We start from the raw sequence: 16,630 nt of genomic DNA, 5'->3' as shown, positions 1-16,630 counted from the left end.
GGCGATTTAGCTGATTTATTTCTCAGGTCAGGTAATACCATAGTTTCTGTCACCAACCACCCCCCTGGGCCAGGATCCCCTGCCCCTTAAGGGAGCAGGCCCCTAGGTGTTCCAGCCACCTAATTTCATAGCATCTTTCCATTGCTATCAAATACATTACCATGGCCAGCAACTACAACTCCAGATCTAGACTAACTGCTAAAAATAGAGATAAGTCCACGGAGCCCAAAAAGACCTCTAAGGCAGCAGAGAAAGATGTACGCAGACTCTATCAGGCTTTAGAAAGGCAGGTGGAAAAACGTACACGAGCAGCTGCACAACCCACCTCTTCACCACTCATCATACCTTCTACCTCACAGGCCCAGAACCCTCCGACCACCCCTCTGGATTTATCCAGAAGGAGCAGCATATCGATACAACCTCCCCAGGAGGCTCTTTCTAACATTCTCTCCCCAAGGAGGGCCCCAGAGGCAACATTTACGCCAACTGCAGCTGGCCTCAGACAAGAGGAGGAACTTCCGGAGGAAATCCCTGCCAACATGAGGGTGTGGCTGGAGCTAGCTATCCAGAAGGGCATATCAGCAGGCATCCAACAGGCTATTTAGGCAGGACGAACACCCTCAGCTTTGGTTTGCAGATCACTTTCTGAATGATCTCTGGGCATCACGGATCCAGATCTTCATCAGGTACCCCCCCCGAACTATCATTGCCCACTGTTAGATACCCTCAGTACACACAGGATATGAGAGGTCAAAGGGATCCAGTGGATCAAATGGAGGAGGGGTCGGTACACACCATTGACCAGGTATTGTCAGAGGTGGATCCGCTAGAAAGGGAGATGTCTGACGATGAAGGCCTTTCACCTGACCTCCCCGTATTTACAGGATTATTCTGCCCACAATTATTTAAATCCCTGCTGTTTTAAGGCCAAGAACACCGCACGGCTGGATAATACAGGTACCTCTCCCCCACCAAATACTCCAGGGGAAGCAGAGGATCTCATATTCTCTCAACCAGTCACTGAGGCAGAGGTTATCCCTGTGCCACACGTTTTCCAATTTAGTACAAAAACAATGGGTTGCAGCAGCCTCATATCCTGCTCCCACAGGACATGATAAAAAAATACTATAATTTGGCACTCAAGTTCTTTAAATTTCTAAACACTCTGGAAGTGGACGAGCCTATCATTGCCCTCGCATCTTCCTCATCCATCCCAAGTGAAGCTGAAGAGGCTCTCAAGCCTGAGGAAAAGAGGGTGGAACTAGCCCTCTGCAGGGCACATGTCTCGGATGCATGGGCCATCAGAGCGGCCACAGCCGCCTCCTTTTTCACCAGATCATCTCTCAAATGGCTCGGCCACTGGAGGGATTCCATTCCAGCCTCAAACATTAGGGCACATCAAGATGTGGCTAAATTAATTACCGCTGCAGAGTTTTCAGCAGACGCTACCTTCGATGTAGTTAAATTTTCCTCTAGGGCCATCGCTTCCCAAATTGCGGCTAGAAGGTTACTTTGGCTCAGGCATTGGCAGGCAGATGTCAAGCACAAGTGGCGGCTTGCTCTAGCTCCCATCTCGGAGAACAAACTATTTGGCAGTGCGCTTGAACCCCTCCTAATTGAAACCAGAACCAAAAAGAAAATTCTTCCCTCTCTTTTTCGTCGATCAGAGTCCAGATCACCACAGCCCTTTCGTAGGGGTTCCTTTCGCCCCTTCTACCAACCCTATTATCCAAGATTTCAAAGACAGCCTGGATTCAGTCAACAGACCGATAGAATTGAACCTGGGGACAGATATAGACGGGGGCTCCATCCTAGGAGACAATTTCGAGGAACAGGATCTAGGCCCTTCCGCAGGTCCAAGTAATGACCACAACGAGATTCCCATTGGTGGTCGCCTAAAAAGGTTTGCCAACCAATGGAACTCCTCTACCACTGACGCATGGGTCAGGAACACAGTACGATTTGGTCTGGCACTGGAGTTCAGCTCCACCCCCCACCCCCCTGGATTTTTTTATGAAGTCCCCAATTTCCAGGGACGCAGAAAAAAGGTTTCTCATGGTTACAGCCATAGCACATCTACTAGAGATCCGGGCCATACAACCCGTCCCTTCTAATCAAAATGGTCTTGGTTTTTATTCGCACCTCTTCGTGGTCCCTAAAAGTTCAGAGGGGTGGAGGGCAATCCTGGACTTAAAACGTGTAAACCAATATTTAGTTTACTGAAAATTTAAAATGACCACTCTCCAATCCATCTTACTCAGCATCAGAAAAAATGATGTCCTTACCTCCGTAGACCTCACGGAAGCTTACTTACATATCCCAATTAGGCCCTCACATTTCAAATTCCTTCGTTTCTGTTACAACAATGTCCATTACGAATATATTGCTCTCCCATTTGGCCTAGCTTCAGCTCCCAGAACTTTTACAAAGGTCTTGGCTGCCTTGGCAGCATCACTCAGAGATAGGTCCATCTAACTTCAATGCTACTTGGATGACATTCTTATTCTGACATCTTCCATCAATCAAGCAAATTCAAACACTCAAACTACACTTGTAACCCTACAACAACATGGGTTCTCAATCAATTGGTCAAAAAGTCATTTAACACCCTCTACTAGACTCATTCACCTTGGCTCCATCTTTGACACCCTGGAAGGCAAAGTTTTCCTCTCCCCTGACAGACAAGAAAGCATTAGAGATTTGGCTCAACAGATCAGAACTCTTAGGAAAGTTCAACTATGTCTCCTTTCTAAATTGCTCGGAAAAATGATTTCTTGTATTTCTATTATCCCTTGGGCCCGGTTCCATGCAAGAACCCTGCAATGGTTCCTGTTGCTACACCAACGCGCCGGGAGAGACGATGCCGGGACTTGCATAAAAGTCCCATCAACCGTTCTCAGATCTCTACGATGGTGGACACGACACGAAATCAACAAGGGATGCCCTTTCAAGGATCCACACAGGTCGATTGTTACAACAGACTCCAGTCTAATGGGATGGGGGCCCCACTTCCAATCACATACAGCACAAGGCCTTTGGACGGATTCAGAGAAGGCACACAATATCAACTGACTAGAACTGAGAGCGGTGTACTTGGCACTTCGACAATTCCTCCCGCATCTCTATTGCAAACATGTGCTCTTCTTAACAGACAGCATAACTACAAAGGCCCATATCAACAAACAAGGGGGCACTCATTCCAATCTACTAATGAGGGAAGCAGAAAGACTATTCCTGTGGGCCGAAATCCATCTTCTCTCTCTAAAGGCGGAGCACATATCTGGAGTAGCGAATGTACAAGGGGATTGGCTCAGCAGAGCCACGATAGACTGATCAGAGTGGCGTCTGGACCCCAAGATCTTTCTGGAGGCTACTTGGAGGTTGGGCCAACCGGTAGTCAACCTGTTTGCCTCCCCACTCAATGCACAGCTTCCCCGATTCATTTCTCGTTACCCACCGGACTGCTATACGCCTTTCCTTTCCTCCCCGTGATCCCCAAATTGATTCAGAAGTTGCTGGAAGAAAAAGCGGACCTGCTATTAGTGGCTCCTTATTGGCCAAGGCGAGCATGGTTCGCGGACCTGAAGGACCTCTCAACGGTACCACCGTGGAGGATCCCATCATTGGTCATATCGCTGTCTCAAGGCCCAGTGCTACAACTGGACCCCCAATGGCTAAACTTAGCTGTATGGAAGTTGAAGGGCGACGTCTGAGAGATGAACACCTTTCTACTCAAGTTATTCACACTATTCAGTTGGCTAGACGTCCTTCGACGAACTGAATCTATGAGGCCACCTGGTTTAGCTTCTGCCATTGGCAGCAGCATGGGTGACCCAAGTTACAATAGAGGAGATTTGCCGAGCTGCAACCTGGGCTTCTCCATCTACATTTATTAGAAATTATAAAATTGACGTATTTGCTTCTGCTGAGGCTTCATTTGGTAGGTGAGTTTTCCAGCAAGTTATTCAGAGACAGTTAGCTCTGAAACACAGATGGAGTCCCTCCCTTACGACAGTGCCAAGCTTTGGTATGTCCCATCACTGGATGCTCTGAACAGCTCATGGGAGAAAGGGCGTTGGTACTTACCTGATACGCCCGTTCTCTGTGAACTGTGAAGAGCATCCAGCCCGTCCCTTTTATTCCGTCTGGTAGGGGGTCTATTCCAGCCAGGGTTATTACATAGGCTTAAGCATATAGTGTATCAATACCTTGGCTTCGCAAAACTGGGGGCGCTAAGGAGGAGTCTCGTGGAGAAGGAGGAGTGTCCTCAAGTTTAAGCCCAGCCTTCCTAGAAGGGACTGAAGCACCTTCCCATCACTGGATGCTCTTCACAGCTCACAGAGAACGGGCATATCAGGTAAGTACCAATGCCCATTTTACTTACTTTGTCTTCTCTCTCCTTTTATTCCAAGACTGTATTCTGTATTACCAAGATACATTACTTTTTAAAAATCTTCTTCCTCGCATATTCCCACAGGTGCAGGGTTCTGCTTTTCGGATCATTGAATGCCACTTCGCTACTTTTTTAAAATATGCTTAACATATCTTTTCTTAACTAGAACATAGGCTGGGCTGGCGACTAGAACAGTGGCATAGGGAAAATTAAGGAAGGTTAACCCCTTCTTCCATGCTTTAATTCTTCTGTTCCCCACCTACAGCCACTGTTTACTCTTGGCATTTCTATTTTCTGCTGTGTGGTTCTCTTTCTGATTGGCACATCTTTGAATGAAATGTTCAGTCTCCAACTGCTCTGGCAGCTGGTGTTGGTTAACCAAAACTATCATATTTAAGATGTAAAAAGTAACATACTGTTGAGAGCGAAAATCCTTTCGTCCTCTGTTCTTCAGCCTCTGTAAGAGCCAAAGTTGGTTTTTCTGTCACACAACCTCATGTTTCCCAGTTCCTCACATGTTCTTCATTTCTGGCTTGTCTGACTCTTCCCTCTCCTTTACTAGACATCTGTTAGGTCAACAGCTTCTCGTTTCTTCTGTTCTGTCTGCATGTGCCTGACTTTTGACTGATTGAAACCCTCCCTTCTGTACTAAAACAGGTATTTCATCGTTGGTGTGTCTTTTGATTTCCAATGTTTGTCTTGTCTCTCCGTGGTTCCTTTGAGAGGCATAATGCTTGTCTGCTTGTAGGCTCCCTTACCTGTCCCCTGTGATGAACCTCTTCCTGTTTTCTTTTGCTATATCTCCTTCTCACTGATTCTCAGCACTTCACATCCTTTATTTCTTCATTTCATTTTGTTCTTTAGGTCTTTCTGGCTTATTTGAGACTGGGCTCCATCATGCCAGCAGTGCCACCCCTGATGCCTCTGTCATGAACCTCATTTCAGCTCTGGAGTCACGGGCACCACAACCAGGCCCTTCTGCTTCCTCCCTGCTGTCCCAGTTCCGCACCCCATCCTGGCAAACAGGTAATACCTCTGGAGTTCTGCCAGCATCACAGAAGGAAGAGTGAACGTCTTAATTTGATGGCAGGGTTGGGCAAACTTTTATAGGAAGCCTTATTCTATATTTTTATGGCAAAGATCTGGCATGTATGTGTAATGTGTTTGGGCAGGAGTAGCCTATCTTCCTGGGAAATAACGTTTTATTGATACTTCTGTCAAGTTATTTCACTTAGAGTCTATTGTATTGTGATTGAAGCAAAGTTCATAATAAATAAATAAGTAAATTGAATGAAATACTGCTTTCAATCCACATTGTTGAATTAAACCATTTGCTGGGTTTGTATAATGCATTGAATCATAAAATAATCAATTTGATTCTGTTCATGTAACATGCTAAAAATCTAAGATTAAAGGTCACCAAAGTTAGCATGTGAAAATTCAGCTGCTGAGTCTTTAATTCACTTACTTAAATGTGCTGTGCAAACCCAAGCATCAAGTCAGAACCCTGATCCACTTAACTCAGAAACACAGTCTGTTGCCATCTTTATATTTTGGGTTATCTCATTCCTGGGCAGTATAGCCAGTGACAAGCTTTTTACAACTTGTGATCCAAAGTACAGTCATGTGAAAAAGAAAGTACACCCTCTTTCAGTTCTATGGTTATACATATCAAGACATAGTAAAAATCATCTGGTCCTTAGCAGTTCTTAAAACTAGGTAAATACAACCCCAGATGAACAGCAACACATGACATATTGCACCATGTCATCATTTATTTTACAAAAAGAAAGCCAAAATGGAGAAGGTGTTGCAATGGCCCAGTCAAAGTCCAGACCTCAACCCAATTGAAAGCTGTGGAGGGACTTCAAGAGAACTTTGGATAAACAGTGCCCAAAACCTCAATAAACTGAAGCAATGTTGTAAAGAAGAGTGGGCCAAAATTCCCCCACAATGATGTGAGAGACTGATACAGTCATACAGAAAACAGTACCTTCAAGTTATTGCTGCTAAAGGTGGTTCTACAAGCTATTGAATCATAAGGTGTACTTAGTTGTTCACACATGGCTTCTCCATTTTGGCTTTCTTTTTGTAAAATAAATGATGACATGGTGTAATGTGTCATAAGTTATTGGTCATCTGAGGTTGTATTTACCTACTTTTAACAACTAAGGACCAGAAAATTTTAACTATGTCCTAATACATAAAACCATAGAACTCAAAGAGGGTGTACTTTCTTTTTCACATGACTGTAATTGGAAGGTGCCAATTTCTTAAACTACCCCATTTAGTTTATTTTAATTGGCCACAGCTTTACAAGGTGTCAGGCCAGCATTCTCTGCTCCCTTATTTAATGGAATTTGCTCAGAGTTAGATATAGAATCTTATGCATGAAAACTGTGTGCTTTGTTACTAAGGTACAGCCTGATCATAGGTGTCCTGGCTAGATATACGGCTTGGGGATGAGGGAACATGTTTGTATGACATGACATTAGGAAATATGCTTTATTGACTCTTTGGCATGCAGTGGGTGAATTTCATAGAATGGTAGACAAGGCTAAAGTGGAATTAAGTAGCTTGTGATTCAGCACAGGAATTCATCATCTTCCTATGTTGTATAAACCTGATTACTACATTAAGCCATAATATAATTTGTTTGATTGTAACATGTAACATGTGGAACAAGACAGCAGTTTAATTTGTTAACCTGCAGCTAGGTGTTAAGTGTGCTGTGCTCCTCAGTACTGTCTGGTGTGAGTTTGAGATTGTGTTTTTGGATGAGTTTTTAATTTGGTACATTGTACTGTACCTAAGCACATACTCTGTTTTTTTCTTTACAGCCATGCACACTCCAGCACCCACTGAACTCTTCATCTCAGGGGCCCTCCCAGGCTCTGGCACTTTCCCTTCCTCATCAGCACTCTCTGCTTACCAGCATCCAGCCTCTTTCAGTGGGCGCAGCTTCCCAGACACTTCATCCCTTACCCTCCAGGATGCTACGTTCAGCCCAACGTCCAATGGCCTGCTATCCCCCCATGATCCTCTGCTTCACATCAAATCGTCTCAGCCCAGTGTTCCTTCATCCCTCAGCTTTGACCGGCTGGGCAGTACGGTATTGGGTACGGGCTTACCCTCTCAGAGCTCAGCATATCGTAGTGCTCAAGAATCGGCTTCTTGTCACCTCCCCTCCCAGTTCAACCTTTTGTCATCCTCACTGGGTCCATCTGACCAGACAACCCAACTTTACAACACCTCAGTCTTTTCCAGTTCTTCTGCCTCCTCCATTGAGTGGGCCATCCCCCGGCAAGATAGTGTGATCAAACATTACCAGAGACCTTCTAGTGCCCAGCCACAGCTGTCTGCTGCCCATTCTCTACAGCATTATCTGAGCTGCGGGGGCAGTTACCAGCAGATGCCCCACCGCTCGAGCCTTTCATGTAGTCCCTTGGGTGAGCAGTCTCCTGCCAGTAGTGAAGGCTCTCAGCAGCAGAAGACCCCCCAGGCCACACGACAAGAGCCCTCTCAAAGCTACCATCCCATTATTCAATCCTCCAGCTATTCTGGTACCACCTCTTCAAAATCCAAGAGTTACTCTGCCTCCCGCCAACCACCCTGTTCTACAGCCATGCCCAAGTGCCAAAGCAACTACAGTTCATCCACACCCAAGCCCAGCTCTGTCATTGCAAGCCAGTCACAGGCCTATTCACCTGGTCAGACTCAGAGTCTCCTTTCCATGAGCCAAACACAGAGTTACTCTGTCAGCCAGCCACAAAATCTCTCTTCAGTTAGTCAGGCCTCACAGGGATTCAGCAGCAACCAGGCCCAGGACCTCACAAGTGTTAGTAAAACTCAGAGTTATTCGACCAATGGGCAAGCGCAGCAGGGCCAAGCTGGGCAGGGAGGACAAGGACTGCAGACTTGTCAAAATCAAACTTACTCTCCTGAGCAGCTGCAAGGCTTGTCATCTGTTGGGTACAGTGTTCAGGCTGAGCCCCATGTTTCTGTCAGCCAGACACCAACCTATGTACCGGCTCATTCTCAAAGGATGCCCACAGCTAGCCCATCATTGAGTTACAGCACTGGCCATTCTCCAGCTATGTCAGGGCACAGCCAGTCTATTGGTTACTCCCATGGGCAGAACCTTCCAGATTCAAGTCCTTCCCAGATCATCCGGCCTCTCCAGTCACCTACCACTAACAGGCCCCAGAGTGTGGCATCACCTGGCCAGTCCCAGAAGTATCTCACTTCTGTATTGTCCCCTTCATTCATGCAGACGGCTCACACACAAAGCTACCAGGGTTCCCAGGGTGGGTTAGAGAGAGGATCATCTTACAGTAAAGCCAAGGCCGACTCGGACCTTCTGTCATCTGAGCGGACTGAAGATGAAGAGTTTTTAATCCAGCACTTGCTGCAGTCTCAGAGCCCACCAAGGGTGCCGACAGAAGGCATGGTAGAGTGTGAGGAGAGGGCAGGGAAAGGAATGGGCTATGAGTTGAGTAAGACTGAAGAGCGTTATCACTTGCAGAGTGTAATTCGGACGAACTCTAATCTGGACAACCAAAGCCTGGAGATGTCCTTGCAAAACTTAAAGGACAAAAAGAAAGGAGGGAGGCCCAAAGAGTACCCCCACACATGCTCAACTCCAGAGTCTTTGGCCACATCTGTGGTCCATTACAGCCATCAAGCTGGGTCATTCGGCTCTTATGGACAAGACATAAAGAAGTCAGTGGAGCAGCACCTCCAGGGTGGCCACATGGATACTGGCAGTAAGGAAATATCTCAGGCCCATTCTTATTTGCAGAAGACTCCTGATCATGCCTCCCAGCCACATCCCATGGAGTCTCATGGATTGATGGCTGGCCAGCAGGGTGCTACCCTGATGTTGGACTCCCGTCCTGATTTACCATCTCTTTCCCTTCCACAGCAGCAGCAGCAACAGCAGCAGTCCCAGCTGCTCCAGTCGGTGCTCACTCACACCCAAACCCAGATGCAGTCTCGTGAGAAGGTTCACACCCCACTGGATGTCCATCTTATGGAGCCTCAGCGCATGCATCAGGCTGAAGCACCCTCGCCGCAGCTTCAGATGCAAGCATTGGAAGCCCACCTCCACCAAGCCCATGTTCATTCTCAGAGCATGGAAGCACAGCTTCTTGAGCCACAGCAGTCCCCTCAGCTCCAAGGCCCGCTGCAGCCAGAAAGGATGCAGTCTGAGGGCATGGAAATGATGCCCCGAGGCAACCTTTCCCAGTCCCAAGAGATCCAGGACTTCTTAGAGCCTGAGCTGAGTTTGGAATCCCACCTGGGACAAAGTGGGACAGTGCAGAGTCAACAGCATCTCCTTCCTGATTCCAGTTTGGACCCTGACTCTCAGCAAGTTCCTGAAGGCCAACTTGAGGGCAAGGACCAGTTTGAGAGCCCCAGCCCTCAAGGAGCCAAGCAGCGATTTGTTCCCCTTACCTCCATATGCTTCCCAGACTCTTTGTTACAAGATGAAGACCGTAGCTTCTTCCCTGGCATGGAGGACATGTTTGGCCCCCCTCCCTGTGCCGGGGATGAGTTTCCTAAGCCAGATGATGGCACACAGGGTATGGAGAGGGGTGAAGGAATGAAAGGAGGCGGCTATGATATAATGCCTGGTGGACAAGGCTACCAGAGTTACTGCCAATCAGAAAGTGGGGATGGACAGCATTTGAGGTTAGATACAGTGTCAGTGAAACACGAGTTGCCTTCTACAGTCAACACAGAACAACTGGGACTGATTCAGCAAACTGGGACAGCTCCGGTTTCAGAATCCAAGTCAGGCCTGACCTCACCGATCTTCTGCTCTTCCAAGCCCAAGAAGCTGCTGAAGACTTCCTCCTTCCATTTGCTGAAAAAACGGGAACCACCTTTCCAACCTCCCCAAAAAAACTATGCCCAGGAGTATGAATTTGAAGATGATGAGGACAAGGAGGATGTTCCAGCTGACATCCGCCTTAATAGCCGCCGCCTGCCTGATCTGCTACCTGACCTCATTTCCAGCTGCCGGACAAACCGAACCAGCCTTAGCCCCATGGGCGACATAGACTTTTGCCCACCAAACAGCAGCCTCATGGAGGGGCCCAAGCGGCGAGGCCGCAAGCCCACCAAGCCTAAGCGGGAGGGCCCACCGCGCCCTCGTGGGAGACCCCGCATCCGGCCCCTGACTGAACTGCCCCATGGTGTGGCTCATGATGGCACCAAGAAGCCCCGTGGCTGGGGAAGAGGGAGGGCCAAGAAAGCCAGGGAGAAGGGGGTTGAGCCAGGTGCAGGCTTGGAATCCCTCAAACCACTCAAGGTAAGCTGGGGATGCAAATAGGTGAGATGTGCTTGTCAGGTAGCAATGCCTAGGTGTAGGAAAGGAAAGTTTGGAAGGAGCATAGGGTAGAATGAATAGAAATAGAAGACTGGCTTAGTAAAGTGATTTAAATGGAGAGTGCAATGTAGGGGGAACAGAGGAAGCTCTCTTAGAGCAGATGACATGTATCCATCTAAACCACTGTTGCACTCTGTGAACAACTCTGTATTTATAGTCTCTTCCATTACTTGTACCTGAGCCTTTGTCCCTAGAGATAATAGGGATTTAATCTAAGCTTTTGTTTGCAGAGGTTGTGCTCTACTGCTGAACTATAGCCTCTACTTCAGGGGTGAAGTCTCTATAGAACCGGTAGCTCTGAAGAGGAGCAGACACTGAACCGGTTCTGTGTTTGCTGCTGTTTGGCCCACCCGCCCACCTGGGCTCTTACCTGTCCTTTATTTCCTGCTTTTTCAACCTTCAGCTGCTTTTCGCAGCACAGCTGAGGTTGAAAAAGCAGGAAGAAAAGGCTTTTCAAAATGCTGCGCACCTACGTGCAGTGCTTTTCAGCTGTCTGGATGGCACAGCTTAAGGTTTTTGTGCATGCGCGCACAAAACATAGTCGCCGAACCCTAACACCGGTTGAATCCCACCCCTGCTCTACTTGCAAAAAAGAGTAGATATTTTAGGCTTCTAAGGTTATCTGTAGTGATGTACCAGTGAAGTTGGAGACGGTGGTATGCTACCAGTTGCTGAGAGGAGGGAAAAAAGCCTCTGACAATCAGCTGAGAGGATAAAAGACCAAAAAGTGCATGGGAGGGTCGCTTTTCGTTTCTTCATCCTCTCGGCTGATTGGCTTGTTAGGGGTGTGTGCGTTAGGCATGCGCACAAACGATCACCCACTGAACCGGTAGTAGGATCCCACTACTGCTTGGAGGGTAATTTGTACATGACCATAGTGGTATAATAATGGCTCATTATTATTTGTTTCCCCAGGAACTGAATTAGTACAGATAGTTTTCATAGAGCTATTATACAGATGCTTATACAGGTAGACCTCACTTAACAGCCAGTTGCTTAGTGACCATTCAATGTTGCAATGGTTCTTCCCCCCAAAAGCTACTTATGACCGAGTTCTGAAGTTCTGATGGCTACAAACACACTGCAGTCACGTGACCACAATTTACAATGATGTTTGCCAGTTTCCGGCCTTTTCGGCTGGTTTCCAACAAATGATACCATAGGAATACATGAATTCATTTAATGACCATCACAAAAAAAAGTCATAAAATTGGGTCCGGTTACGTAGATGCCTTGACTTACAATGATCATGACTTATGATGGAAATTCTGGACTCCATTACCTTTGTAATTTGAGGAGTACCTGTATTTCTAATACCACTGGCACAGAAGCTGGCTTTTGAATAAGGGAGGCAACAGTCAGCATTCAGGTTCAGTGCTTAAGTTGAGAGTATATCCAGGGTTATAGTCACTTTGCTGATACAGGTTTGTGCTGCTAAAAAATCATTTTTTTGTTCAATAGTTGGGCTCATTTATTTCCAACATGCTGTTTATTGTTGCAAAGATAAGTTGGCAGGAGTTAAGGATACTGGCATCATGAACAAGACTGCCACAATCTCACAAGAATCAGGGCTTTTTAATGGGGGCTAAGCATAAGTTTTGCTAACTTCTGCTCTGTTCTGAGACAGGTTTGGGGGACCCAACAGCTTTGGCTAATTTTGGGAGCAGCAATGTTTCAGAGAATACCAGGCAGAGCGATAGATCATTGCCATGGAGTAACACTGTATTGAGTGCATTAAGCATAGTTATAATGGTAATCTTAGAACACCTACTAGAGCAGGGGTGTCAAACTCGTGGCCTGTGGGCTGGATGCATCACACGCTGCCCACGCCCATGCCTGGTTTAGCAAAGGGGGGAAAATTCACGATACATCATCTGATGACGCCATGACAACGTGAGTTTGACACCCCTGCACTAGAGGTTTGCTGTGATTCATTGGGTTGGGCAGACAAGATAGATGCCAGCAGTAGATTGTGTGAGGGTAGAATAGGACAACTTGGTGTGGCCAACTGGCTGTGGGACAATTTAACAATTCAATTTAAGTATTTTAAATAATTTTAAAAGTAATTTTAATTTTTGTCAGTCACACTTCATTTTGTCCCTCCTTTTGCATCCATTTAAAGAGTCTATTCCACCATTTCTCTGATATAAGTATAACTCTTGTTCTGCAGTGAGTTGTCCCGTGGCGAGTGGCCATGCCAAGTTGTCTTAGACCTTTAACAGATTAACAGAGTTGGAGTTGGAAGGGACCTTGTAGGTCATCTAGTCCAACCCTCCACCCAAGCAAGAGACCCTACACCGGTGGGCTAGGATTTTATGTGTTCACACCCAGCTGGGCTATGTCATGCCCCTGTCGAAGTCTGAATCTGAAGAGGAAGATGAACAGCTGACGGAATGGGAATGTGGCTCCATTGGCTGTGGAGGAAACTGGGGAAGGGCAAAGTCTGGCTGGGCAGAGCAGGGGGAGGTAGAACAAGGGAGAGTGAGTTCAGAGGAATACCCAGGCCCACCCCCTCTTCATCCTAGGGTACGCAGGAACGGAGCAGAGAGCAACATGGGTTGCGTGGCTTACGGGGGGAGGAAAGGGCCCTGATTCCCTTCATAAGCTATAGCTGGGAAGGAAGTTTAAAAGAGGTGCGTGCTGAGTGTGGCGTCTGCTGGGAGCAAAAGTGAGTTTATCTTGTGTTGACTTTGGTTATCTGTGTTCCTGGCATCTTCCCAGCTGTGTTGAGTTATTGCTGTGCCTTCACGTCTGGAATTCTTGCTCCTGCCCTGCCGAACTAATTACCTCATTTTGCCTTGATTGGACTTATAGTTACAATTTTTGTTGACCACGTTTTGGATTTGATTCTCTGCAGCCAAAGGCTGTTCCTGGGAGAGTTTTTCTCCAGCCAAAAGGTAACCAGGACATTAGGGGCAAAGTTGGAGCTAATTAAGGGACTCCTACTGATTATCTGACTGTGTTGCCTTTGTGCCACACCCTGGGTCATCATAGGCTATTTGAATTTTGCCACAATATTTGGGGTTGTGCCTTTTCTTCCTGCCATCATATTGCTGTTACTCTTTGAGAGAGATGTGATGAAAATTTGCTAACAGTAAGCAAATTTGGAGATAGCTAAGGTAAACAAATTAGTAGCTTATTTTGATTGCTGAATGTCTGAGTTCCCTAGCTGCATTTTAACGCAAAAAAGAATTGTATGTGAGGTCCCTTTCACTTGTTTGTAAAATTATAATTGTAATGGGGTTCATGTTTTATTTATTAAAACATTTATCCCCTGCTTTTCCATGAACCACTCATAAAGCAGCTTGCAATGTTGGAAATAAGCAAAACCAACCACAGTATCTAATAAACAACTAATAGGAGAGGCAAGTCAGGTTTGGGGCCACTTACTTCAAAGAGGGTATTGAAAAGGACATTCTATGCTCTAAATGCTATAGCAGAAAAGGCCCTGTCTCATGTATCCATCTGTAATAGTTCAGAAACAGCAGGGAGAGACAGTGGCTTGATTGTTGAACTTCGGGTTGTGCACCAGTTGCAGCCTTTCCTGGATCAGGAGTCCCTGTGCTCAGTCATTCATCTCACAGTTGGACTATTGTAATGTGCTCTAAATGGGGCCACCCTTGAAGAGCATTCAGAAGCTACAGCTGGTGCAGAGTGCGGCGGCGCAGGCAGTTCTTGGACCCCAAAGGATGGTCCAGGTAAGACCACTGCTCCTCAAGCTGCATTGGCTGCCAGTCTGCTTGCAGGTGCAATTCAAGGTGTTGGTAATCAACTTTAAAGTCCTTCATGGCATGGGTCCAAGTTACTTGAGGGACTGTCTAATCCCACTGGGATTGTCCTGTTCCACCTGTGCAGGCAGAAGAGGCATGCTGTGGGCCCTGTTGGCTCAATTATTCTGGCTAGCAGGGTCCAGGATAAAGGCATTCTCTGCCATTGCACTTGCCCTGTGGAGCAACTTGCCCTCCAAAGTGTGGTTGGCCCCAACCCTCCTGAACTTTCTTAAGGGCCTAAAGGCCTGGCTCTGCCAGTTTGCTTGGGGCCCCAATGGGGAAGCATTACAGTTGAGGTGGTTGATCGATTAACAACAGATCCCACCTCACCCCTACTCTGCCTCCACCTGTAATTGGATCATAATGTTTGCATGTATTTGTTTTTAATATATATTATCTTATATAATTGTCAGCCATCCAGAGTTACCTTGTGGTAAGATGGCCAGCCAATAAATTTTGATTGACTATGTGAATAGGTACATACATAATGAAGTAGTGCTAAAGGAGCCTGGTCTCAAAGGGTTATTAGGACTGTTTTTCAAACTTGGCAACTTTTAAGATGTGTGGACTTGAACTCCCAGAATTCACCAGTCAATATGCTGCCTAGGGAATCCTGGGAGTTGAGGTCCACACATCTTAAAGTTGCCAAGTTTAAAAAACACTAATTTAGGACATGGGTGTTCAAATGTTTTAGACCAGGGCTGTCAAACTCACGCACCTGGTTTAGCGAAGGAGAAAAAAGTCACAATACATAATGTGACAGTGCTGTGACACCGTGAGTTTGACAGCCCCTGTTTTTGACCAAAGGCTGGTTTTGGCCTTTGAATGGTATGCTGGGAGCCTACTTCATAAAATGGATAGGACCTGAGCAAATGCTAAATTCATTTAATTTAATTTACATAAAATGCACACACATTTGGTCAGTCACAGTAGACATTGCATAAGAAGTTGAAGAACTAGACTAGCTAGGGTCAGGATTTTGAGGGAGACTTTTCAGAGGTGAAGTGTGTATTGTAAATCTGCAAGGCTTAAGGTATGTGCTTTGTCCCCCAAATATGAAAAAAAGTAGAATTTTGGGGTCTGTTCACTAGAGTAGTTCCCTGGGCTGCACTTTTACTATTGTCCCTGATGTACACTTACATTAAACTATGATCAAATTCAGTTTTTTAAAATCAAACATTGTTCATATGTTTACTTCACATGCATTGAATTGTTTTTCCCTTTTTGTTCCATTAAATTGAGAAATTTTGAGGGGCTCTGGGGACCCCATGCCAAGCTTGTTTGAGGACCTTAAAAATTAAAATCTCTGCTTTGAAATGGTCTCCAAAAGAGATTGGCAGCCAAGTTGGCTGATAGAATAACACCAGAATAGCTTATGCATGACAGTAGTTTGGCTTTTGAAACATTACTTTGACTTACAATAATTCATGTGGGTCCTAAAGAAGGACTGTAATTTGGTGAAAGAACAGGTTTAGTTCTTGGCATCAACAGAAAGGGATAGACACATTCTTATGTAACAGCTGGAGATAATACATGGAGATATCAACCTTATTAGCAGTCAGCAAATTGATTAGTATTGAACAGAAACATCCAATGATCTGGCTTAATGTAAGGTTACTTGTTACACAATTTAGGCTTGTTTGACCATTTTTAGATATGATTCTTCAAGAAAGGAGCCAGCTGATGCAACTGCAGAAGCTGCTGAAAAGCACTCCTGTGTTTGTGTACCACATGGACAAATGGAAATTCAGGACCAGTATTTGTTCCTCCCAAGCTTTGTGTTTCATTTTAAGCGGCCTGTGATACATCTCATTCTAGATCTGCAAAAGTACTAATCAATAGTGCTTCTGTCTTGCCCAGATTATGCTTCTGTTTGCCTACCTTTTTCCATTCCCTCACAAGACAACAGAAATTGGTTCAGGGCCCTTTTTGCCTCATTTTTGTCAAATGGTGTCACTGGGTTCCTGATAGCTCTTGAGTCCAGCCACATTCAGTGATTTTAACATCAAAAATTTCACTGTGTGGGAGACCTTTCTGTGTATCCTCTTTCAAACATGTTCTAAAAAGCAGTTC

General features: G+C 46.0%; 1 protein-coding gene across 1 annotated transcript in view; it reads left to right on the top strand.

The window, feature by feature from the left end:
- LOC113452438 (proline-rich protein 12-like) overlaps window positions 1-16,630 on the top strand; it is a 190,440-nt gene that overhangs the window by 50,022 nt on the left and 123,788 nt on the right. The window contains exons 4-5 of the mRNA XM_087918903.1: window positions 5,258-5,419; window positions 7,234-10,709. Coding sequence (XP_087775029.1) covers window positions 5,258-5,419; window positions 7,234-10,709 — 3,638 coding nt within the window. The remainder of the gene's footprint in view (window positions 1-5,257; window positions 5,420-7,233; window positions 10,710-16,630) is intronic.

This window comes from Pseudonaja textilis, unplaced genomic scaffold (assembly GCF_049901715.1).
Source record: "Pseudonaja textilis isolate UNSWEBS1 unplaced genomic scaffold, rPseTex1.2 PTEXSCF20, whole genome shotgun sequence".
NCBI classification, from domain to species: domain Eukaryota; kingdom Metazoa; phylum Chordata; class Lepidosauria; order Squamata; family Elapidae; genus Pseudonaja; species Pseudonaja textilis.
The sequence above is the reverse complement of the archived record's forward strand: the minus strand, read 5'-3'. Positions and strand labels throughout refer to the sequence as shown.